The sequence below is a fragment of the Arachis hypogaea genome, chromosome 19 (genome assembly GCF_003086295.3).
Source record: "Arachis hypogaea cultivar Tifrunner chromosome 19, arahy.Tifrunner.gnm2.J5K5, whole genome shotgun sequence".
Taxonomy (NCBI): Eukaryota; Viridiplantae; Streptophyta; class Magnoliopsida; order Fabales; family Fabaceae; genus Arachis; species Arachis hypogaea.
This window is the reverse complement of record NC_092054.1, coordinates 7016019-7042624: the sequence shown is the minus strand read 5'-3', so window position 1 is coordinate 7042624 and position 26606 is coordinate 7016019. Positions and strand designations below refer to the sequence as shown.

Genomic DNA, 26606 nt, shown 5'->3' with positions numbered 1-26606 from the left:
TAAATGATCTTGGACCTATTGAGAAAGGACACTGATGACCAAAGAAGAGAGAATGATGCAGAGAAAGTAATGACAAAAAAATTGATTAAGATCTGAATGAAGAAAATGTGTTATTAGAGAGTTGTTATACAAAGACACTTAGCTCCTATTTTATAGCTTAACTAACACCCTCTAACTACCTCTAACAGCCACTTTAACTGAATTCTTCTCATAATAGAATTTTACTGACTTCACGTAATCTGTTACATAAGTTTTGACTTCTTTTCCCTTAACACCCCCCTCAAGCTTAGTTGGGGTTTTGTTCCCAACCTAAGCTTGGACTTAAAACTTTCAAACAATTCACAAGACAGGGTTTGGTCAATATATCTGTTATCTGATCTTGTGCAGGTATATTAACTACAAAAAAGTTACTTTCTATTAACTAGCTCTCTCAAAAAATGTAGATCAGTTTCAAGATGCTTGCAACAGCTATGCATAACTGGGTTCACAGCTAGGTGACAAGTACTCTGATTGTCACAGTAGATCATTGGTGTCACTTGTTGTGAAACTTGTGACTCTTGAAGAAACTGCTGTATAGACATCACTTCCGTTTGAGCAGAGGCAACCGCTCGATATTCTGCCTTGGTACTCGACCTGCTAACTTCCGATTGTTTTTCACACTTCCAAGCAATGAGGTTGCTTCCTAAGAACACCAAATAGCCACTGATAGACCTTCTATCATCCAAATCTGTCGCCCAATCTGCATCAGCAAAGGAAATAATTCTATAGTCAGTACATTTGTTAAACACTAAGCCTTGATTAGGGATACCTTGTAAGTATCTCAAGATTCTCTTGACAGCTTTCCATTGTTCAATTGTTGGCTGATGCATGAACTGTGAGCACTTATTTACTGCAAAAGCAATATCCGGCCGTGTGATGGTCAAAAATTGTAGTGCTCCAACAATTGATCGATACTTCTTAGGGTCGTCAAAAATTTCTGAGTCATTCTTGTGCAATCTTAATGAAGACACCATTGGTGTTGGCATTGGATTTGACTGGTTCATCCCTATTCTAATTAACAGATCATGAACATATTTAGATTGTGTTAGTAATAGTTTATCCTTTGCCAAAAATTGAGCCTCTAACCCCAAAAAAAATTGAATTTGCCTAAATCTTTTAGAGAGAAAATTGAATTCAAAGAAGTAATTAAATCATCAATTTCATTTGGGTTAGAGCTGTAATCACTATATCATCAACATAAATGATCATGTATATAACAGAATTATGAGATCTTCGAATGAATAAAGCTATATTTGAGGTTGAGTTAGAGAATCCAAACTGTTTTAGAGTGTGTGCTAGGGTCAGATACTATGTTCTGGGGGCTTGCTTAAGACCATAAAGAGCCTTGTGTAGCTTGCACACTCTTGTAGAATTCTGAGTTGTGTAGTCCGGGGGTTGCTGCATAAATACTTTATCTTTTAATTTGCCTTTGAGAAAGGTATTATCAAAGTCGAATTGTCTCATAACCTATCCTTGTGTTAATGCTATTGTTATGATTATTCGAATTGTGATAGGTCGTACAACAGGACTATAGACTTCCTCATAGTCAATGCCTTCAATTTGGTGAAATCTTTTGGCAACTAATCTAGCTTTGTACTTAAGGATTTCACCATGTTGATTTTTCTTTACTGCAAAAATCCACTTATTGTTGCATTTGGTGGTGGATCTATTAGTGTCTAAGTATTACACTTATAGAGAGCCTTGATTTCATTGTCCATGGCCTCCTTCCAATGAGGGCATTGTAATGCCTATTGAACTATAGTTGGGGTTTCCTTTGTTAAATCAATATTGTTTACTGTTTTGGCCAGAAAAGTTTTTGGATTTGATACACCAGATTTCGATCTAGTGATCATTTGATGGGTATTACGCTCTTTTATGGTTGGTGGTGGTAATTGTGGAATGGGGAGAAGGTTTGTTTCAATTCCAAAGATTGGAATTGTCGTGGACTAGTAGTGTGTTTGCTGATTAGCAGCAAAAGCTTGTGGATGTATAGTATTTAAATAAAAAATCGTAGGTGGTGTATTTTGACTACTAGAAATAATATCAACACTGGTTGTAGGGGTTGTAGTATAGATGATATTGTTGGAATTAGTAGAAGTGCTCGATGAAGGCATTGTACTTCTTTTAAAGACTGGAAAGTATGAACTTGTAGCATTGTCAATGAGATGCTTTGAAGGAGCTGTTGCATTTGAAAGATTAGTACTAATAGTTGGAAACAAAGTGTGATAAGGGAAAAGAAACTCATTAAACACTACATTTCTTGCAAGATAGATTCTGCCTTCTTTAGATAAACATTTGTAACCACTATGATCAGAATCATATCCTAAAAAAATACACATTTGAGATTTAAAATCAAATTTTCTTTTGTTATAAGGTTTCAATAAAGGATAGCAAGCACACCCAAAAATTTTAAATGTAGAGTAATCTGGTTTGTGCTTAAATAGAACCTCAAAAGGACTTTTAGAGTCCAAAACTGGAGTAGGTAGGCGATTGATGACATAGATTGCAGTAAGAAAGGCTGAATCCCAATGTTTAAGAGGCATTGAAGCAGTAGCTAAGACAGATAAGTCACACTCTGTAATGTGTCTATGTTTTCTCTCTATAGATCCTTGTTGTTGGTGTGTATATGGACATGACAATCTATGGAATATACCATTGTTAGAGAGAAATGTAAAAAAGGCTTTAGATAGAAATTCTTGGCCATGGTCACTTTGCAAGGCCTTGATTCCACAACCTGTTTGATTTTCAATGAAAGATTTATATTTTTGAAAAGCTTCTAGAGCCAAACTTTTGTTTAATAATAGAAAAATGCAAGTATATTTACTAAATGCATCTAAAAAAACTAATATAATATTTGTAGCCATGATGAGAAGGAAAGGGAGCTGGCCCCAAATGTCAACATATACTAGTTCTAAGGGTTGTGTATAAACAGATTCTGAGGTCTTAAATGGTAATTGATGCATTTTTACAATGGTACAAAACTCACACACTTTATGATTTTCATCAATTGGTGAGGTCTGTATGCCACACTGGTGCATGACTTGAGCTACTGTCCTAAGAGAGCTATGGGCAAGTCTTTAATGCCAAAGCTCTAAGTCATCAATTTTTTTATTATAAGTATAATAAGCCACAGGATAATTCATAGAAGGTGTTAATGATGTTCCTGTAGAAGAAGTAACAAAATTAGCATTAGATCCTAATGAATCAGGTATAGAAAGGTGAGAATTAGGTGTAGTATAATTGAATAGAAAGATAGAATCAAAGAAACTTTTTACTACATTATTATTCAAGAGAGAACCACTATTAGTGACGATGTTACTATTGATAGAGGAATTATTACAATTAGTAGCATTAATAGGATCCTCATTACAAAAACGTGATTTTTTGTGATCTTTTGTACTAACAAATTTACAATGTGAAATAGAATTAGACAAATTGCTTGTAGTAGGATTCAGATGAGATGATGTTGGCACCACTAAATTATCAAAAGAGTAAATGCCTCCTCTAGCTATTTCTTGTAGGAGAATGTCCTTGGACACTTGATCACGAACCAACAAGATTTAGGCCAGAATTCAAAATAGATTTTATTATCCTCAACGAATTTGGACACACTCAAAAGATTTTGTGTAATAAAAGGGACATGCAGTAAGATATTTAATTTAAATGAAATATTTTGATATTTATCAAATTGTAGATCCATGATGTAAAATAGGTACTCCCTAACCATTACCAATAAAGAGTTTCTCAGGGCCTTGTGATGAATCGATGGAATTCAAGAAATTGGTATGTTCAGCAGTAATATGATGTGAAGCACCAGAATCTGGGTACCATGCACTGTCAATCAGGGTGGAAGAGGTGGTCATGTATGCTCGAGGTTGATGAAAGGATGCTGGAGGAGGTGGTGGAAGTGAATTTGCATATAAAACTGCAATCTGAGAAGATGTTGAAGATGATGGATTCTGAAATTGAACATCAAATCTGTGATAACAATTTTGCACTACATAACCCATTCTACCACATAATTGGCATTGGGGTCTTGAATTCATAAATCTAGCACCCCTCTCATAGATCTCCCAGCACGGCCCCTTCTTCCATTGTTGCCTCTTCCAAAGTTTGGTAGTGAAAATGGAAAAGTTTGAACTAAATTTGCTAAAACAATCTCTTGTTCAGGCTTCTTAGACCTCTCGATCATATCTTCATAGGCAAGCAAAAATGATTCAGCTTCATGAATTGTGAAATTTGTCATTCGAGACATCACTGATGTGATGAAGCCTTGATATTCTTCTGTGAGACCATCCAAGATAGCTTGGATGTGATCATCTTCTTGAAATGAGTAACCTATAGCAATGAAAAAATCTACAATCTTGTGAATTGTAGAGAGGTATTCAGCAATGGTTGTAGTTTTCTTGCAAGCTCTAAGCTGAGTCTTTAAACTTTGAATATGTGTTCTTGAAGAAACCGTAAAGATGTGATTAATCTTTTTTCACATTTCAGCAAAAGTAACGCAGTGTACCATCTTGTTCTTGTATGTACCGTTCATGGAGGACACAGTCCACGTCATGAGTGCAAGGTCATTTTGCCTCCATTCTTTGTATTTGGATGAGTCCTTTTGAATTGTTGATGTAGGTGTGGATTTTGTTGTTGCAGGGACCTCATCTTTTGTAACAGAGGGGGTTGGAGTTTGTTGTGCAGAATCTGAGCTTTTACTTTCTTCAACAATTGTAACTGATTCTTGTTGTGATGGGATTTTTGACGAATCGAGATGATCCTCAAGCTCAAGCGTCTGAATTGTTAGAAGGATGCTGTGCCTCCATGTTGAGAAGTTATTTTCTTCAAGTTTGTCTGCCAGAGAAACCAGTGCGTTCTTGAGATTTGTTGATGAAGTTACAAGGGGTAGAGCCATGATCATTTTCAACCTGCTCTTGATACCATGTAAATGATCTTGCATCTATTGAGAAAGGACACTGATGACCAAAGAAGAGAGAATGATGCAGAGAAAGTAATGACCAAAAAATTGATTAAGATCTGAATGAGAAAAATGTGTTATTAGAGAGTTGTTATACAAAGGCACTTAGCTCCTATTTTATAGCTTAATAAAAACTGCACTAACACCCTTTAACTACCTCTAACAGCCACTCTAACTAAATTCTTCTCGTAATAGAATTTTACTGACTTCACGTAATCTGTTACTTAAGTTGTTACTTAAGTTTTGACTTCTTCTCCCTTAACACATAATGAGGTTGTTGCTGCACACTTTTGTCTTTGATTAACTCTAACAAGGCAAATCTTTGCTCTGAAGTGAACCCAGATCTTGATGTTCTAGTGTTCTCTTGGAGACAATTGAACTATAATTGTTTGTCACTGAGTATATCATCATGCCCCTCAGTGATAACGTGATTGATGGTGGTATTATGTTGCTGCCGTTGATAGAAATGGGAGGAGTACCAATTCTTCTTATAGCACACATCTTCTGGGTGGTCTTGCTTGTTATAATGAGAGCATACCAATGTAACTCCACGACCTCTACTACTTAAATTTCCTCTAAGGTGGAGAAAATAGGGATTTGATTGATATTGAATCGGACTTATGGTGTTCTTCAAGATTTGAGATTGAAGGTTCGTGAATTGATGTAGGAGATTGTCATTGCTCTGGTGGTCAAGACCACCACTCGAGGATCTGTTTACCTGCCATTTTGAGAAATCAATGAATCACAGAGTAATAAGAATTCAGATCTTTTTCCTTCTAACTCGTTGATCGGAACAACTATGTTCACTAAGAAAGAATCTTGCGAAATAGTCTCTTATCAAACTCCATTGGATGAGTTTGAAGGAAGAGGTAAGAGAGGGAAAAGGAAAATGTCGAAAGAAAAATTAGGGAATGAAAGAAAATGACAAAATTGATAACGGTTGGATCTTGACAACCTTTTTAATTTGATTCACAGCTTGGTTGCTCTCCATGTTCACTCCTAAATTGTTCGCTCTCCACGTTCACTCCTAAATTGTTCAAACTGTGATGTTGATGGTTTGATAAACTAAAAGGAATTAAAAAAAAAAAAGTTATTCTCATTATTTAAGATAATAAAAAAAATTTTAAAAAATATCTATTAAGTTATTATATTTTATATATTATGTACTTTTTATATATTCTCACTAAAAAAATATAACAAATAAATCTATATCTATTATTGATAAAAAATAATCTAAGTAACACCATAAGAAATGAGATACTCAATAATGCTTTCATGCGTGAAAAGTACATGACTTAAGAATAACGATTTCACCGAGGAAAACTTCATGGAATGATTTAAAAATTCTTGGTCAATTCTGATTCCCCCACCAACTCCAGCTTAGCAAGTGACTTGGCTTCACTAACTATAAATATATGCATTAAGAAACGTGTCGTTTTGTAGGTTGAGTGGGCATTTATTGCTGCAAAATGTTTGAGGAAATGACATACAACAATTGCTAACATGGGCTCCTATCCCAACAATAATATCATCATCATCACTATGCTCTGCATTGCATGGCATGTGTGAAGAAGAAGATTACAAGGATTTCCCATTATTGTAACATTAAAAGGCTCTCCTTTAATAAAAGAATTCGCCCCAAAATATGTAAAAGAATTCTGCTAATAATTAAATACTATAAATGTATATTTTTTATGGAGCCAAAAATAGGGATTCTTAAGTGTTAGGATAATAATTTAGTCCATTAATTATAGAACAAAAATCTTATTTATGCCTTACCAAAAGGATAGGATCGTTATCAAACTACACATCATGAAATTTTGTTGTGTACCTTTCCCACCCTAAACATGAGACGATATGCAATTTTGTTTTGTGTGGCTAATTATATGTATTCAGTGTGTTGACGATCTCAAAAGTTCGGTCATTTTACACCTTGTAATATGCCAAAATTCTTAGCAAATTTTCGTGCAAGATGATGAACTATCATGATCTTGCTGTACGTATTTTCATTTAGCGATAAGCTTAAAAAGTGAAGTGGAATTTTTAATTTATTTTGTTCCCTACTTCCCATGGCATTAGATAGTGGCGATATAACATCAATCAAGTAGGAAGAAATTAAAATCTATGCTTATTGTTATTGGCTTATGGCATATTTTCTGAAGAGTTAAGGTACATAGAATTTGTGGAAGGCGCATTTGTATGATTGGTAGCAATTAAGGGCAAGTGAAAAATTTCATATCCTACATCAGCATCCTCCATTCTTCATTTAGATACTGTTCCAAAATCTAATAGACTAAATTATTCATATGAAAATGGACACATACACAAGATAATTTGCAATTGAATGTTTGTTTGTGACAACAAAAGCTATGGAAAGAATAAAAATCATAGAATAGAGGTTAAATGATTTTGTAAAGATACTCACATACAGTTGTCTTCACACGACATTAATAGTTAAGAATCGTTAGATAATTTGACATGCGTGACTAAATTGTTATTTAACGGTTTTTAACTATCAAATTTACATGAAAACAACTGCATAAGTTTCCAAGATTAAAGGCAAATGCCATGAAGAAAGTATGTGTTTCCTCTGTACCTAAGAACCCTATTGTGTTCTCCAACACACCACAAATGGCCTTGAAGGTCCAAATGACCTTTCATTTCAGCAGTTTCCCATACAAACTTGAAAAGGCTAAGTGCTCTATCCAACTGCTTCACACCACGCCCAATCATCTTCTCACTATCTGAAGTCAAAATTCTTCCCATACACAACCAGTTCTTGTTGTCGCTAACACTCTCGTAAACTCCCCCAGCCATGTCTACTTCAATATCTGAGACTCTTCCAAAGAGGTAATATAATAATAGCGTGAATAAGCAGCGAGATGAGTGTCCCAATGTTTTGGAAAGCTTCTTTTGCACCAGGCGTTCTTGGTGTCTAGCTTCCTTGTATCCAATACTGTTGTCAATCAAAATGTCCTTGATTTGCAAAAGCCCTTCTTTCATGACTTCAGCCTTAGCCACATGCAACTTTAATCTTGTTTCGGCTCTAAAATACTCGATCAGATCATTGAACATCTCAAGAACATCTTCCCATTTCCGGGAACCAGAGGTGTTGACATTATTTGAAGGTGAAAGCCTCATCCATGAATTGGATTCAGGTTCATTGGAAACAGCAGCTTCAGTGAGAAACTTCAGGCAGGTAAGAACAATTTGCTGACCCATTATAGTATCTTTGTCTAAGCCCTGAGAATCCAAAGCATCCAAATCAACTTTAAAATTATTCAGAACTTCCTTGAGTGTACCAATCAATATGCGGTGCTGGGTTGCCTGTGGACACACTTTGAAACGAACTACCTTCCTTTGTTGAGTAGAAACATCAAGAAAGTTGCTCACTTTGGCAAGGTTATCAATCACTATAGGTTCTCTTTCTCTTGCTTGACTGAAAGGAGAAAATGGTTCATTTTGTGTTCCCATGGTGGAGACCAGAACATGTTTCATTTTGTGCTGAACTGGTGGAGATCCAATAAAGGCCCGGGCAAGAGACTTGAAGGTACACATATCATGCTTAATCTGCTCATCAAAAATGGTTGAATTACTAATTGTGTCAACAAGTTTTCCATTAATTGCATCCATGTTCGCCAGAACCCGAGTCAATTCTTCTAGCTTGGAAAAGTCATTCTGATAGCATTGCAGGTTGGAAACATCTTGATAACAGTGATAAGGCATTGAGTTCAGGTTAAAAGGTGTAGATTTGTTGGTTTTGACACCGGAAAGCAGCTTCCGAATTCCAGAAGAAAGTTCCATTACTTCCAACAAAAATAGAGGAACTGAAAAATAACACTCAAAACAAATGGAAACAAATAATGACTCTAAAAAGAGGATTTGGATCCTCTAAAGTTTCAATTTCACTTTAGAGAGTAAAGTGTGATCTCTCACCATTGATTCCATAGGTGGTACCAATAATAAATATGAAAGAGAAACTATTCAAGAGTAGAAGATCTATTGCAATAAGAACATGTCCTAAGCTATTTTCAACTAATAATATAGATCAAGTGCTAACATATAATTAACAGAATAACAAGTTCAACTTCCTAATTCATAAAAAGTCACACAACACAATCATCAACAAGAGTCTTGAGATGAAATTCAGCAAAGTGACAAAAGAAAAAACAACTCCAAGCATAGTTATCAGGACAAAGCGATCATCAAACCAATCAGACTACTGGGTCACTAGTTCAACTGGTAGGTTATTGGTTGAATCGGCTAACCTAGTCCTACTTAAATAACAATATAAAATAGTCAAAAACTTAAAATTAAATTTTGAAATATATATCTTCAACACTTTAACAACAATCAAGTCTCAATTTCTAAAATAAAATAGACATATTATTGGTCAATAGTTCAATACTACAATAATATCTTAATTTCACACAATAACAGTGACAATCAATTAGGTAATTAGCAATCAATTCCAATTAAGCAATTAACAATCACACTGTAGCAACGGAGCCTATTAACCATTAATCAATTAGGCAATTAACAATCAATTCTAACAATGATAATTTCAGGGCCCTCAAAATTAAAATTGGAAATAAGGTGCATCCCTATTATTTTTATTAGCAAAATTATAATATCATAACTACAAAGTAAAATTAAATAACTAAATACTAATTTCCAAACATTTTCTTTCCAAATTCAAAATTAGCGAACGAACACAAAATCAGCAATGAGCAGGATAACTAAGAAATTAACAAGCTTCCCATGCAACAAATTCAAGTCTCATCATAAATTCATAACGTAGCAATTAGTCAATTACATTACATACATAGCATCATATAATTGTTTTTAACTAAATCATTTTGAACACATTAAAAACTAAATTAACCAAATCACATTTTTTTTATGAACAACAGACTGAAACCGAAAGAAGTAAGCAAGAAAAATTAAGTAACCTTCGGTAGTCTTCCAATGAGCAGAGAAGAATGTGACACGGAGAAGCTGGCGGCACTGTGGCAGTCCTTCTCCTTATGTTTACAAGGCGGAGAACTAGAAAAATATGAGGGATAAGGAGAGCGCCGGCGACAAGCACGCGAGGGACGACAAAGCTCAAGCGGAGACGCGAGGAGGGAGAGAGGCGAGGGAGGCGTGGCGACGACACAAGCAGGCGCTCGAGCAGATGCGGAGGCGAGAGAGGCGCGAGCAGCCGAGCTCAGACGGAGGAGAGAGGCCAGACGAGAGCACACAACGCGGAGGATCCGGCGAGATGCGCGGGGACGCGGCGAGCATGCGGCGGCGATGAACCATGACCCAAAATGTCATCAACTATCCCAACCTATGTAAATTTCCATCACGAATTTCACGAGAAATAAACAGCAACAAATGATATAGTGTTGGAAATAGAATTATGCTATAGGAAAGAAATCATCATTTGAATTTTGAAATTTGTATAACACAATTTGCTGATCTCATATAAGCACAAAAGAACACACAGCTATTTTCCAAACAGTCAATTTTTTTTCCCCCTTCTAACCCCACTGAACTATTATTATACATCATCTATAACCAAAAGCTCATTGTTATAAGACTTACCTTGTCCGAATAATTTGTGTTGTGTGGTGAAGAAAGTAGTTGTAGCCTTTGAAGACACGTCTCGTTTGGAAGTAAGGCCTAGGGTTCAGCCTTTCAGTTTCAGACCGTGAGAGTGAGAAAGAGAAAGAAATTCGAATTGAGAGCGAATTAACGAGTGAATATAGTGAGTGGGTCACTTTATAGTGTCAGTATATCTATATGTTAATTCTAACTCCAAAAAAATTCAAATCTTATCTCCTATACTATTTTGGAGGTTATACTTTTTAATAATTTTTTAATATTAAAAGTTTCCATAATAAATTTTTAGATATTAATAAATCCAAGGATAATATTTAACAAATTTTTAAAAATCGTTTATGATTTCGTTTTGAATTTATAAGTTTGAAAAAATATAAATTTTATAGAATTTGAACTAAAATATAAAATTTTTATTTTTATTTTTTTTGTTTTAATTTTTTAATATTTTATTTGAATCTAAAGAAAATATTTTCTATCGATATTAATGTTTTAAAGTTAATACAATTAACTTAAAAATGTAAATATCAATAAGTTGTATTAGTAATAAATCGAATTAAGCTAATTCGATTTATTAGGTGATCAAGCTAAATCAAAAGACTGATTTTTTTAGATATGATTTAGGGGTGTGAGTTATGCTGGGATATGATGATTAAGGGTGATTTACACAGTTATGACGGCGTTGGTTTTTTGGAATTTTGGGGGAAGAAATCGGGGGCACCGATTTGAAGCTGGGAGGAATTGGTCCCACCGATTTGTGTGAGGGAGAGGTTGATGGGTGTGAAATCGGTGCCACCGATTTGTGCAAGGGAGAGGCTAATGGGTATTAAATCGGTGCCACCGATTTGTGGGTGCTGGAAGACGTTAGCTAAGAGTGCAGTAATCGGTCCCACCTATTAATGGAGGCAAAGAATTTTATTTTAATCGGGGTGCACCCATCGGACCTACCGATTTGGGGGTGCAGCGGTCGGTCCTCCGATTTGCCCTTTGTCCATACAAAAAGCGGATGGTGGTATATCACAGAAGCCCCATTTCTTCCTCGTCAACTAATGTTCATCCTCTTCTCCTCTCTTCTCTTCTCTGATTCTTCTCCTTTATTTCTGTAAAAAAAATTCCTATGAGGTTGAGAATAGTTAGTGTTATGGATGATAGAGTTGTATTGAAGATTTATTATTACGGACATATGTTATTACAAACATATGAGGGAGTTCAATTTGTGTGTGAAAATCCGTTTGATGTTGTTATTCCGTTCACATTGTCATTTGAGGAGTTAAAAGGTGTGATTTGTGAGAAGATAGATTCTCAAAGATGTAGGAGAATATCGTGTATTTTGTACAGGTATCCTTTAGCTGTGTTTGGTGGGTTTGTTCAATTTCAGACCAAGTATGTGATGGACGAAGCGAGTATGCAGGAAATGTTTTCAATATACATGGAAAATCGCCACCGAATGTCGTGCATCGAGTTATATATTGAGTTTGAGCAATCTGAAGCGGACCGTAACATTGAATTGGAAGATTATAATAGTGAAAGCGAAGATGAATTTGAAAGCAACTATGAGATCGTCGGTCCAAGTGAGGACGAAGAAGAAGCTAGCGGCGCCATGAACGCAGATGTGGCGGAAGTTGCAAATGCACTAGCAAACCCGCATCCGTTTCAGGAGCCTTCTTTCATGCGGTCGTTGGATTTGGAGGCTATGCACGCACCGGAGTTTTCGCAATATATGAATCCAGGTGCGTAAACCTAGGTAGCTATGTGAATCTCTGAAGTAGCAGATCGATAAGTCAGATGAGTAATGTATGTGATATGTGACCAGGCATTTGTGACCATAGCGTTTGATTTTTTTATTAATTAATAGTTCTTTGTTGTGAATGATATTTAGTTGTTGTTTACGTAGATGGAATAGCGAAAAATAAGACTATAACGATCTTACATAGTAAAGTGTGTTTATTAATTGAGTTGTAATAAAAGACTTGTTACTGAGTACATAATGAAGCATTTATTACTTTTGCTGTATGCAGCCCCTCCTGTTGTGGCGGATGGTGAGTTCACAGTGGGGATGGAATTCAGTTCAAGGGAGGCAGTAATCAAGGCAATGAAAGATTATACCATCCGGAGAGGTGTGGACTATCGGGTATATGAGTCGGAACCGACGACATTCTATGCAAAATGTACAGAATATGGGAATGGTTGTGACTGGTTGATCAGGGTAACCAAAATGCAGAAGAAGTACTGTTGGGAGATAAGGAGGTACAATGGAAGTCATACTTGTACGAGGTCTACTATTTCTCAAGACCATTCGAAGCTGGATTCCAAGACAGTTGCAGAAGCAATAAAGCCGTTGGTAGAGGTTGACCCGTCTATAAAGGTGAAATCAGTAATTGCTGATATCCAGTCAAAGTTTAACTACACCATCAGTTATCGCAAGGCTTGGTTAGCAAAGCAGCAAGCGATCGAATCAATTTTCGGAAGTTGGGAAGCATCGTATGAAGCTTTGCCGATATGGTTTGAGGCCATGTGCCACAAAGAGCCATCAGCAGTGGTTCACTTTGAAACAATGCCAGCTTACCAGAGGGATGATTTAGTTCCTGATATACGTGTTCTACATAGAGTCTTCTGAAGTTATTACCCCTGTATAAGGGCCTTCAGACACTGCAAGCCAGTGGTGCAGGTGGACGGGACTCATTTGTATGGAAAATACAAGGGTTGTTTATTGGTTGCAGTCTCACAAGATGGTAATAACAACATCGTGTCTATTGCATTTGCCATAGTGGAGGGAGAGACTTCTGATGCATGGCACTTTTTTCTGAGCAACCTGCGTCAACATGTGGTGACACGTGATGGTGTCGGACTAATATCTGATCGACACGATTCGATTAGGTCAGCTATTGAACGAAGTAATGGGGCGTGGTCTCCTCCAAAAGCTTTCCATATGTTTTGTATCCGGCATATTGAGTCCAACTTCTTGAGGAAGTTCAAAGCACCTTACCTGCAGAAGCTTATCGTCAACATTGGTAAGTTTGAATAGAATGAACTTTGAATTTATTGTAAGTACGATCAAATAGAATGGTGTTCATAGCTGACTGAATGTTTTTCATAGGATACTCGAGGACGACCAGGGAGTACCAGATGCGCTATGAACGATTATATCGGTAGGCATAGTTTTGACGGTCCCAGTTATGCCACCTGCAGACGGACAATCCATTTGTTAACTTAACTTACCATAAACAGAATATAATTTCTATGAATTCTTTCAATGCATACTTTAATCAAAATTACCTGTTTGCAATTGGAAACACTCGGGGATTGCCAGGAATCGGCGCTAGAAATGGTAGCCGGATCCAAGCCCAACTGACCAACAGTGTCAGTGGACCGTCCATCTCCTTGCAGTCGACACGAGTTGCCCTACACAATGATCTATACAAGTGTGCCAAGCATGCTGAACCCCAACTAAATTGTATGATCCCACCGAAGTTGCGGAGCAAAGGTAAAAATTTTCAGTGCACCGCTGCACCCGACTTATCTGCAAACAGAATTTTCCCAAATAACAACATTATGTGACACTTTACATACATCTGCATGTGCACATCATTATTCAACACTATACGATCTCTCACACTCCTAAACCACATTAATTTTATAAAGCTCCCTCTACAGTCATTCTTGCTGGGTGCAATTCCAAATTGGTGCAAGCACTCGGCTTCCAATGCCTCAAACCTACTCATGGTCGGACCTGTAACCGGAAGACCATTTGTTGGCAGACCGAGAATTACCGCCACATCTTCCAAGGTCACGGCACACTCACCAACCGGAAAATGAAAAGTATGAGTCTCGAGCCGCCATCTCTCAATCAGAGCATTAATCATTGCTGACTGGCCTTTAATAACTCCAATTTGGGATACATAATAAAATCCAATATCGCGTAACTGTGCCTCAACAATTTGGTTATATGGATCCGGCGGGTGTAAATGATCGCACATCAACATCCTTGAAGCCTACAATATCACATTTTCCAGTATAAGAACAAGTATAATATAACTATATTATTCAAAAACACAATTATGCTTAACATGTCCATCATAACTACTTCCCAGCATAATTGCAATTCAAAATACACATTAAATCTGTTATACAAAAATCCTTCAATCATATGCATTACCTTTTAACAGAAATTAATTAACCTTACACAGTAAATCAGCCTCTATTATTATTATTATTATTATTATTATTATTATTATTATTATTATTGTTATTATTATTATAATTCATATAAAAAAATAGCATACTAATTTATTATTATTATTATTATTATTATTATTATTATTCAAACAACATACATACTAATTTTTCTATTATTATTATTATTATTACTAATATTATTATTATTATTATTTATATAAACTAAACAACATACTAATTTCTTATTATTATTATTATTCAAACAACATACATACTAATTTTATTATTATTATCATTGATGTTTTTATTACTATTATTCATACAAAAAACAGTGTACTAATTTATTATTATTATTATTATTATTATTATTATTATTATTATTATTATTATTATCCAAACAGCCTGCATACTAATTATTATTATTATTATTATTATTATTATTATTATTATTATTATTATTATTATTCAAACAACAGCATACATACTAATTTTATTATTATTATTATTGTTGTTATTATTATTATTATTCATATATACCAGGTTTACTAATTTATTATTATTATTATTATTATTATTATTATTATTATTATTATTAGGTAACACAGCACAAAATCTAATTTTAGTTATTACTAATATATTGTCTAATTTTGACTGAATTAAAATTCAATTGTTAACGATCATAAATAAAATAATTAATAAAATTTTTATTACTAATCATAATAATTAATTAAATTCAATTACTAATACTGATAATAACAACAACAATATATTAATATCTTCCTATTCCAATCTAATATATACAGATCTCATTTTTTTTCTCCTTTATTCATTATTTTTTACAAACATTTATTTTATTTTATTTTTTTTAAATAATATACCTAAAAAAAAATCCAGTTCAGTTCATGAGCACCGGTACAGACATTCATCATCTCCATACATACATACATACAAAGTTTATTCCTATTTTTATTTCTATTTCTAACCACCTAATAATAAAATTATACATATATGTTTAATTTCTAATTTCTACATAGTGCCATTATAATATACTGTTAATAAAATCTACAATTATCACTATTATTATCATTAAATAAGATTATTAAAAAATAAAAATTTACATAATTTGGATCTCTAAGATAATTAACAATGTGAAGCTCCGGTTGATTTACTTCCTTGGTTTTCCTTTTTTTTGGCATTTTTCTTCATATTTTTCAACGAGGTAATGGTGGTCCAACAATAGTGAAATGGTGGGGTTGAGTGGGGTTGAGAGTAAGCAGAAAGGGAAAGTTGCTGTTGAGAGTGAAAGAGATAGTGTTGGAGGATGAAAGAGATAGGGGTATCCGGTTTTGAGAGGGTAAAAACGCATAAGGAGTCACGGGCCAGCTGCATGCGCGACGCGTGGCAAGGGGGTCACCAGTGGCGGAACTTGAAACAAAATTTTGGGGGGCCAAATAAAAAATAATTGTCAAAATATTTTTTTCTATGGACCTCATTTAAGATAAGCTCGTCTAATTTTATCTCTCTAGTTTGGGTGATACTGCCAAATTTAAAGCCCTTTTTCAAGATCTCGTTCCAAAAAGTTAAAGTTAAAGTCATCAGATATAACTTTTTGAACTTTTGAAGGTTATATCTCACTTTCTTCGTAATTCATTAAAGTAGAAGAACTATCTACATGTGTTGATATTGTAAAAGTTATATGTTCTCCTTCTTAATATTAACCTTCCTCTTAAAAAATGTATCAATTCTTTGATTTTTCATTATTATTTTATATAAAAATTTGAATATATATCCTGTAAAATATATAAAGAAAAAGTTAGAAGGACAAATATTAAAATTTATAATATTTATTGAATTTTTTTTATCAATTTATACAAATACAATAATATTAATACTTATTGAATATTCTATTATTTTATATCATATAAAAAATTAAATTAAATAAATAGTAAAATATAAAATAATATTAAATTAAATAAATAAAAGATATCTAATTTTTTATATTTGAACCTAAAGATAGAGAGAATGTTGTTTATTGAACTTATTAGATACTTTAAGTCATAGTAAAGTATTTAAGTCAATTGAACTATTTTTTATCTTTTGAAAAAGTGCTACTAAGTTTTTTATAAAAAATTTGGGAGGGCCATGGCCACCCCTTGTCTGAACTAAGCTCCACCACTGGGGTAACCAATCGGTGCCACCGATTTGCGCACCTACCCCTCCCTGAAATCGGTCCCACCGATTTCCGTCTCCCCCATCGGTGCCACCGATTTCTTCTGCAACGCCGTCACATCTCCGTCAAACACCCCAAAACCCCATAACGCTGCGAAACACCAGCTTCTTCCCCATATCAAAATTAAAAAACTCAAATCGAAACAACCTAATTCATATTGTATCGAATTTTATTCATTCATAAATTGAAACTATCCATTTTAATTTGTCTTTTTGAATCATACTGATTCGATTTACATAAATTTGTACATAAAGACATGCACGTTTTTTAATTTAGGACTTTCATATAATATTGAATCCCACTTTATTTATTAATGTTATTTACCCTAAAAGTTATACATCTATAATTGAAATATGAACAATAACAATATGCGAATTTTTTATTTTTAATATTGGAGTGGTAGTGGTGTTTTTTTAAAATGTGGATTGTTGGGGTGTTATACTCAAATGTGGAATCGTTTAACTAGAAAAGCAGAAATCGGACCGTCCGATTTCTAGATGTACACAAATCGGACTGTCCGATTTCTAGATGTACACAAATCGGACTGTCCGATTTCTGTACGATTTGTAGAGGTACAGAAATCGAACCGTCCGATTTGTGTTTAAAAAAAATTAAAAAATTTTAGGTACAGAAATCGGACCCTCCGATTTGTGTACTTTCACAGTTTTGAAAAACACCAAAAATTACAATGTTAAGGTATATCACCACTTCTACTTCCATAACAAAAAAAAATTAGCCACAGTATACAAGTCTACAACCAGAAGGTCGACCAAATGAGCCAACTTATATCACCTCAATCCATAAATATTTTAGGTATTTAACGCTCATTTTAATCTCCTAATTATCCATTACTTCAAAATTATCACGGATTTAAGTTGGTCTCAGTAATCAGTATCATTTATGTTATGCTTTTATTTTATGTTTTCATGTAACACTAAATTTATGTCAAACCATTTTCTTTTGTGAACTACATATTATTTTTTATGTAAAAGGAATACAAGTATATTTTAATAATAATATGACATTTCAAACACACTTTTACATTTACTTCTACAGAATTAGTTTTTAACTTTATATTATATGCTTTGACGGAATAGTGAATATAAATTAATCGCTTTATTTTTTTCGCAAAAAAGATAAATTTCTAAACATGAACATTCACATTTATCGTTACCTTATAAAGAGAGAAAATGTTGTAGAACATTGATATATACATGTAAGCACTTACTTAAGTACATACTAAATTACTAAACCAAATAAGGAATATATATGAGTTGATAATAGAAAGATTACAATTCTAAGATAAAACCAATTTTTTCATCAGCAAGACATGTTGGCAATGCATCTAACATTGTCTTAAAATCAGCGTTCTCATCAATCTTGAAGGTACAAATAACCTTGACAATCTTCAAGGCATGCCACCAACATTTTGTATTACTTGAACTGCAGTGGCACTTCCCTTCCTTTCTTCCCATCAGTGTCTCATACAAAAACTGTTGTTTTTTTCAAAATAACAAACGGCGTTAGAAAGAACATATTGATGATAAAGTATATAAACACAAATGCAGTCACTGCTGGGATGGAAGTACTGTTGTCGTTGTAAATGCAAGACTCAGAAAATTTGAGGATAATGACATACCTCAATGAATGCTTTACTATGAACATAAGAGCAAAAACTAAATGAAATAGAGTTCGGGCAGCAACTTGAAAGCAAGTAATTCATAAAAGGGAAATAGAGAGCTTCGTAGTCCGGGGAAAACTGTAATTCCAAGCGTTTAATAGTTGGAGGAATAGATGAAACTTGGAATGCACCCTGCTCTGGTTCACTCTACAGAATTCAGACAAACAAACAAATAAATAAAATAGGCAAATATGTAAAGCAGAATGAACCAATGTAGCAAGTGTATATACTTACTAGAATTGACAGACAGATAAAGAGGGAGACTGATGCCCAAATCTTTTGGGGTTTAATGTTTTGGACAAATTTCCTCAAGCTACAAAGGTCCCGAAAATCCACATCGCTAAAACTATTGACTTCCAATTGATTAGAACATTTCTGAAAAGATATACCAGGTTGGTTGTTTCCCTCATACGCAAATGATAATAAATTTCGAGCATCAATGTTAAGCTCCTCCAAGTTAGAGCAGTATGATAACTTCAAGACCTTGAGTTGAGCACTTGAAATATTAATCCTCTGAGACATCGAGAAATTGTCTAGTTCCAAACTCTCAAGGAAAGGAAATTTAGAAAATAGTTCAAGAAACCATTTGTCTCCAATAGCAATGTTCTTCAAATTCCATAAGCACAGCCATCTCAAATTTGTGCAACTATCTAAATTCAGCTTGAAATATGTATTTAGATACTGAAGACAACAATGTAAGCTCTCAAGATTTGGAGCATCAATATATACTTCCCGCATTCCTTGAACATAAACTTTCTTGAGCTTATGTAAACCATGCAAGAATAGTGATTCCACAAGACTGAACTCATACACTTGAGGAATTCCTCCGATTGGAGGGTTATAGACAGCACAATCAATCACGGTTAAATCTTCAATTAGAGGACAATGAGAAATGAGATGATCTATAATCCCTTCATGTCCAAAAAATATATTGCATAGTTTCAATATTCTCACTGAGTAAAGCTTGATGGAATGGGTGAGGAATGCTTGGCCAACTCTGATTCCGTCCATCAACACCAACTTAGTAAGTGATTTGGATTCAATGACACTGAGTGGAAGCTCATAAAACCTGTCCGGACTGTGTCTCCCTACATAGCGACCAGGGAGGCGAAGCTGTAAATGTAATACTTCGCCGCCACTTTCAATAGCCATCTTCATCCATAGATCAACATGGTGCGCCATGCACTTATGGTCTACATAGTCCATGATGAGCTTGAATTCTTTGATTGCTAAGCCTAGGTCGCGGAGCCTCAGTAATCTTCTCCCAACATAGTCAACAACTTTGTCTATTTTGCTATGATAATTGTCTACCGTTACATCTTGACTCTTAAAATGTTGATCGCTGCAAATAGACAATATTGGAAACGTAGACCATGTTTCTCTCCAAGCCTTTGATAAAACACTAGTCCTGGCAGAATCTCTGTCCGGAAGCCTTGCGAGAATGTCATGAAGTATAGCTTCCGGCAAACCAGATATTTGGTCCATTTTTCCCCAGCTTCAGTACTAATAGCAAGTATAATATCATGGATGGATAATTGTAACTCATTCAATGCCAAGAAAGAAAAAAAAAAATCACATGTATTACATGTTTATTGTCAAAATGATTCATCTAGGGATCTATGATTATGAATGACTTTCAACTAAGTACAGTGATGAGATTTTTCATTGTAAAATTCATAAACTGTTCATCAAATTTTCATCATGACCCAAAATGTCCCATCTGAAACTCATAAATACTATAATAATAATAATAATAATAATAATAATAATAATAATAATAATATAAAGATCAATGTGGGAACCTATGTAGATCTCTATCACTAATTTCTTCTTCTTTTTCTTCTTATGTGAAGTGAAATAATTTTTAAGATGGAATTAAGACACAAAAAAGAAAACACTAAGGGACTAATTTTTTTTCTCTATGGAAGTATGATGAGTGATGTACATGTACTCTAACATTGTAATTTTTAATGTTTTTTAAAATGATAAAAAGTATAGAAATCGGAATATCTCAAATCTTTTATGATTTTAAAAATTAAAGAATCCAACTTTTGGGCTTTAGAAATGTGTGTACTCATAGAATTTAAACTTTTTAATTTCTGTACTCCAAATTAAACTTTACTACATTTATAAGATTAATATCCCAAACTCCAGAAAAATATCATTATTAAACCAATATAAATAAACAAATAAAGTGTAGACTCTATCTCCTTTGTCACTACAAAATAAATTTCAATTTTTCCTCCTATCTCCTAAACAATAACTTAACTAGTTACTAGACTAAGGAAAAGCTCGTTGTTCCAATAACAGAAGAAAAAGGGGGAATATTAAAAGATAAACTTACCTTCTCCAATAGAGTGTGTTTGTGGTGATTTGAAGGGTGTAGAAGTGCGGTATTTTTTTACTTTGTGATAGATGAACGAATTTCTGGGCTTAAGATTTTGGTTTCAGTGTTTTATATTCTTATTGTAGACGGTGAAAGAAGAAACGTCTCTTCTGGGTTTAAAGTTTCAGGTTGAGTATTTTATACTCTCACTTTAGAAAGGTGAAAAAAGAGACCGACATCGATTTTAAGTGATAATCTTTTGAAAAAATATTTTTTTTGAGTTATTTTTTTTATAAATTCTATAAAAAAATAATTTTATGTTTAAATCTTTCGTAAAAAAAATTTATATTTATCAATTATATTTAGGTATAATAAAATAAAAGTACTTTTTGTTTATTTATTATGTGAAAAATATTTTTTAAAAAAATATAAATTGTAACTTTTTTTTAAAAAATATTTTTTTATTTTTTATTATTTTTATTTTTAGTTTTTTACTAATAAAAATTTACCGAACACGATAAAAAAAATTTATCAACTTAATGATACTCAAACAAACACAAAAAAAATTACATTTTTTATTTATAAAAGATGTAATTTATAAATATGAAATCAATTTTGTTATTGATATATAAAAGCCTACTAAGCATCAAATTAGTCCATCCTTAAAAAAATAAATTATCAAAATATTACTTGAAAATTTGTATCGCTAATAAAACAAATTTTAAAAAGTCACCAAAAAAAATAAATTTTAAAAGATACTAACAATAAATAAATCCGTCAAAAATAAAAAAATACTACAAAAAGAACTTGATACTCAAAATGTTGTGGCATGTAGACAGTAGTTTAAGTGTTTACTCGAATCCTATGTAAAATTTTCATCCGAAATTTTTAGAAAATAAACTTAAAAAAAAAGAATAAAAAAGGATCTACAAACAGAATGAAATAAAGCTATGCTTAAATGGTTAAGATTACAAATATGAGGAAAGAGCATTTACCGAAGAAACTTTGCGGCTAATAAAAGAATTCGCCACCAAAATATGTAAAAGAATTCTGCTAATAATTAAATACTATAAATGTATATTTTTATGGAGCCAAAGATAGGAATTCTTAATTGTTAGGAGAATAATGTAGTCCATTAATTATCTTTTAAGTTAATATTATAATTTATAAGGTTTTACTTTTTAATTTAAAAATTTTAAAATTAACAAAATAAAAACTAATAAAAAATTGGGCCACATTATTGAGAAAAAAAAAATGAATAACATAAAACAAGAGTATTTATTTACTCTCAGAACATAAAAAAATAGGATAAAAATCTTATTTATGCCTTACCTAAAGGATAGGATCGTTATCAAACTACACCATGAAATTTTGTTGTGTAGCTTTCCCACCCTAAATATGAAACGATATGCAATTTTGTTTTGTGTGGTTAATTATATGTATTCAGTGTGTTGATGATCTCAAAGTTTGGCCATTTGACACCTTGTAATATGTCAAAAAGGAGAGTTAAGGTACATAGAATTTATGGAAGGCACATTTGTATCCTACATCAGCATCCTCCATTCTTCATTTAGATACTGTTTCAAAATCTAATAAACTAAATTATTCATATGAAAATGGGCACATACACAAGATAATTTGCAATTGAATATTTGTTTGTGACAACAAAAGCTATGGAAAGAATAAAAATCATAGAATAGAGGTTGAATGATTTTGTAAAGATACTCATATACAGTTGTCTTCACGCGACATTAATAGTTAAGAATCGTTAGATAATTTGTCGTGTGTGACTAAATTGTTATTTAACGGTTCTTAACTATCAAATTTACATGAAAATAACTGCATGAGTTTCCAAGATTAGAGGCAAATGCCATGAAGAAAGTATGTGTTTCCTCTGTACCTAAGCAACCTGTTGTGTTCTCCAACACACCACAAATGGCCTTGAAGGTCCAAATGACCTTTCATTTCAGCAGTTTCCCATACAAACTTGAAAAGGCTAAGTGCTTTATCCAACTGCTTTACACCGCGCTCAATCATCTTCTCACTATCTGAAGTCAAAATTCTTCCCATACACAACCAGTTCTTGTTGTCGCTTCCACTCTTGTAAACTCCACCAGCCATGTCTACTTCAATATCTGAGACTCTTCCAAAGAGGTAATATAATAATAGCGTGAATAAGCAGCGAGATGAGTGTCCCAATGTTTTGGAAAGCTTCTTTTGCACCAGGCGTTCTTGGTGTCTAGCTTCCTTGTATCCAATACTGTTGTCAATCAAAATGTCCTTGATTTGCAAAAGCCCTTCTTTCATGACTTCAGCCTTAGCCACATGCAACTTTAATCTTGTTTCGGCTCTAAAATACTCGATCAGATCATTGAACATCTCAAGAACATCTTCCCATTTCCGGGAACCAGAGGTGTTGACATTTTTTGAAGGAGAAAGCCTCATCCATGAAGTGGATTCAGGTTCATTGGAAACAGCAGCTTCAGTGAGAAACTTCAGGCAGGTAAGAACAATTTGCTGACCCATTATAGTATCTTTGTCTAAGCCCTGAGAATCCAAAGCATCCAAATCAACTTTAAAATTATTCAGAACTTCCTTGAGTGTACCAGTCAATATGCGGTGCTGGGTTGCCTGTGGACACACTTTGAGACGAACTACTTTCCTTTGTTGAGTAGAAACATCAAGAAAGTTGCTCACTTTGGCAAGGTTATCAATCACTATAGGTTCTCTTTCTCTTGCTTGACTGAAAGGAGAAAATGGTTCATTTTGTGTTCCCATGGTGGAGACCAGAACCTGTTTCATTTTGTGCTGAACTGGTGGAGATCCAATAAAGGCCCGGACAAGAGACTTGAAGGTACACATATCATGCTTAATCTGCTCATCAAAAATGGTTGAATTACTAATTGTGTCAACAAGTTTTCCATTAATTGCATCCACATTTGCCAGAACCCGAGTCAATTCTTCTAGCTTGGAAAAGTCACTCTGATAGCATTGCAGGTTGGAAACATCTTGATAGCAGTGATAAGGCATTGAGTTCAGGTTAAAAGGTGTAGATTTGTTGGTTTTGACACCGGAAAGCAGCTTCCGAATTCCAGAAGACAGTTCCATTACTTCCAAGAAAAATAGAGGAACTGAAAAATAACACTAAAAACGAATGGAAACAAATAATGACTCTAAAAAGAGTAACCCTTTTCATTCAGGCATTTTATCAAACACCTAGCAGACAAACTTAAAAAGAACGTGATAATGGCTTGCACATTATGCAAGCACTTGATGTTCATATAGATACTTATTCACTGAGATTTAAGGGGAAAGAAAAACAATAAATTTATTGCTAAGCATTGACATATAAATTCTATAGCTACTTGTAGTGTTGTAACCACAATTGGTCGCTCAACCGATGTAAGCATGCTCTTGAACAGGAGTGTTCGGTTTGCAGTTTGGTTCTTTTTTTGGAAAAAAAGTTATCTGAACCAATTATATATAAAATGTTCGGTGTGGTTTGGTTCGACTTTTTTTGTGAGGCCAATCAAACATAACAAAACCAATGAGAATTGGTTTGGTTTGGTTCAGTTTTTCAGTTTTTACACTAATTAAGAAAAAAAAAAAAAGATGAGATGTCCTAAAGTCTTGATCATATTAAGAACATGTCCTGAAATATTTTCAACTAATAATATAGACCAAGTGCTAACATATAATTAACAAATAAGTTCAACTTCCTAACTCATAAAAAGTCACACAACACAATCATCAACTAGAGTCTTGAGACGAAATTCAGCAAAGTGACAAAAGGAAAAACAACTCCATAGTTATGAAAATCGAATAGGTGATCAAATTAGTCAGACTACTAGGTTACTAGTTCAACTGGTGGGTTATTGGTTGAATCGGCTAACCTAGTCCTACTTAAATAACAATATAAAATAGTCAAAAACTTAAAATTAAATTTTGAAATATATATTTTCAACACTTTAACAACAATCAAGTCTCAATTTCTAAAATAAAATAGATATATTATTAGTCAATAGTTCAATACTACAATAATATCTTAATTTCACACAATAACAGTGACAATCAATTAAACAATTAGCAATCAATTCCAATTAAGCAATTAACAATCACACTGCAGCAACAGAGCCTATTAACCATTAATCAATTAGACAATTAACAATCAATTCTAACAATGATAATTTCAGGGTCTTCAAAATTAAAATTGGAAATAAGGTGCATCCCTATTATTTTTATTAGCAGAATCATAATATCATAACCACAAAGTAAAACTAAATAACTAAATAGTCACCCAAAAAAAAATATTAAATAACTAATTAACTAAATACCAATCTCCAAACATTTTCTTTCCAAATTCAAAATTAGCACACTAACACAAAATCAGCAATGAGCAGGATAACTAAGAAATTAACAAGCTTCTCATGCAACAAATTCAAGTCTCATCATAAATTCATAACCAAGCAATTAGTCAATTACATTATATACATAGCATCATAAGAGATCAGAGCTCACAAACACACAAAATTAACTAATTGTTTTTAACTAAATAATTTTAAACACAGCTAAATTAACCAAATCACAATTTTTTTTTCATGAACAAGAGATTGAAAACGAAAGAAGTAAGCAAGAGAAATTAAGTAACCTTCGGTGGTCTTCCAATGAGCAGAGAAGAATGTCACGCGGAGAAGCTGACGGCACTGCGGCAGTCCTTCTCCTTATGTTTACAACGCGAAGAACTAGCAGAGTATGAGGGATAGGGAGAGCGCAAGCACGCGAGGGACGACAAAGCTCAAGCGGAGACGCGAGGAGGGAGAGAGGCGACGGAGGCGCGGCGACGACACGAGCAGGAAGCACCGCTCGAGCAGACGCGGAGGCGAGAGAGGCGCGAGCAGCCGAGATCAGACGGAGGAGATAGGCCAGACGCGAGCACACAACGCGAAGGATTCGGCGAGATGCGCGGGGACGGCGGCGAACATGCGGCGGCGATGAACCATGACCCAAAATGTCATCAACTATACCAAACTATCATGAATTTCATGAGAAATAAACAGCAACACATGATATAGTGTTGGAAATAGAAATATGCCATAGGAAAGGAACCATCATTTGAATTTTGAAATTTTTATAACACAATTTGCTGATCTCATATAGGCACAAAAGAACACACAGCTATTTTTCAAACCGTAAATATTAAGAGGGGTGAAATATTAAGAGGGGAAAAAAGCAGCAAGGACATAAGACTTACCTTGTCCGAATAATTTGTGTTGTGTGGTGAAGAAAGTAGTTGTAGCCTTTCAGTTTCAGACCGTGAGAGTGAAAATGAGAAAGAAATTCAAATTGAGAGCGAGTTAATGAGTGAATGAAGAGGGAAGCACGCTTCATGCTTGGGAACTCGTCGTCTTGGTTCCAAGCAAATAATAATTAGTTTATTTTGTGTATATTAAATTAATAATCTATATTTTTATTAGAATTTTAACTCTTTAGCAGATGAAGAATTATTATCTGAATTTTTAGTATTGAAAAGGTTATTATAAAATATAATTCTCTAAGATGACATAAAAATTAAAGCTTAGAATTT

At 33.8% G+C, this 26606-nt stretch overlaps 5 protein-coding genes across 6 annotated transcripts; 1 reads left to right on the top strand and 4 right to left on the bottom strand.

Moving 5' to 3' along the window:
* Positions 1 to 7390: 7390 nt before the first annotated feature.
* LOC112775538 (uncharacterized) lies at positions 7391 to 10802 on the bottom strand. The gene is made up of 3 exons (XM_025819235.3): positions 10595 to 10802; positions 9958 to 10337; positions 7391 to 8832 (listed from the first exon to the last, which is right to left on the bottom strand). Exon 3 carries the CDS (start codon positions 8807 to 8809, stop codon positions 7559 to 7561), a length of 1251 nt encoding a protein of 416 aa, XP_025675020.1. The 5' UTR covers positions 8810 to 8832; positions 9958 to 10337; positions 10595 to 10802; the 3' UTR covers positions 7391 to 7558.
* Positions 10803 to 11792: 990 nt separating this feature from the next.
* On the top strand, positions 11793 to 13634 carry LOC112777793 (uncharacterized). Its single transcript, XM_025822183.1, has 3 exons — positions 11793 to 12339; positions 12628 to 13203; positions 13330 to 13634. Exons 1-3 carry the CDS (start codon positions 11793 to 11795, stop codon positions 13632 to 13634), a joined length of 1428 nt encoding a protein of 475 aa, XP_025677968.1.
* Positions 13635 to 14103: 469 nt separating this feature from the next.
* Positions 14104 to 14592, bottom strand: LOC112777792 (protein MAIN-LIKE 2-like). Its single transcript, XM_025822182.1, has one exon. The coding sequence runs from the start codon at positions 14590 to 14592 to the stop codon at positions 14104 to 14106; it is 489 nt and encodes a 162-aa protein (XP_025677967.1).
* Positions 14593 to 18156: 3564 nt separating this feature from the next.
* Positions 18157 to 21194, bottom strand: LOC112779639 (FBD-associated F-box protein At5g60610). 2 transcript variants are annotated; one of them, XM_025823971.2, is made up of 4 exons: positions 21041 to 21194; positions 18931 to 20199; positions 18655 to 18843; positions 18157 to 18508 (listed from the first exon to the last, which is right to left on the bottom strand). In XM_025823971.2, the coding sequence occupies exons 2-4, from the start codon at positions 20179 to 20181 to the stop codon at positions 18305 to 18307; spliced, it is 1644 nt and encodes a 547-aa protein (XP_025679756.1). In that variant the 5' UTR covers positions 20182 to 20199; positions 21041 to 21194; the 3' UTR covers positions 18157 to 18304. The 2 variants fall into 2 exon arrangements, with proteins under 2 accessions (XP_025679756.1, XP_025679755.1); XM_025823970.2 differs by having other exon boundaries at positions 18931 to 21125.
* A 1685-nt stretch (positions 21195 to 22879) lies between these two features.
* LOC112777341 (uncharacterized) lies at positions 22880 to 24130 on the bottom strand. The gene has a single exon (XM_029295952.2). The coding sequence runs from the start codon at positions 24128 to 24130 to the stop codon at positions 22880 to 22882; it is 1251 nt and encodes a 416-aa protein (XP_029151785.1).
* Between the last annotated feature and the right edge of the window lie 2476 nt (positions 24131 to 26606).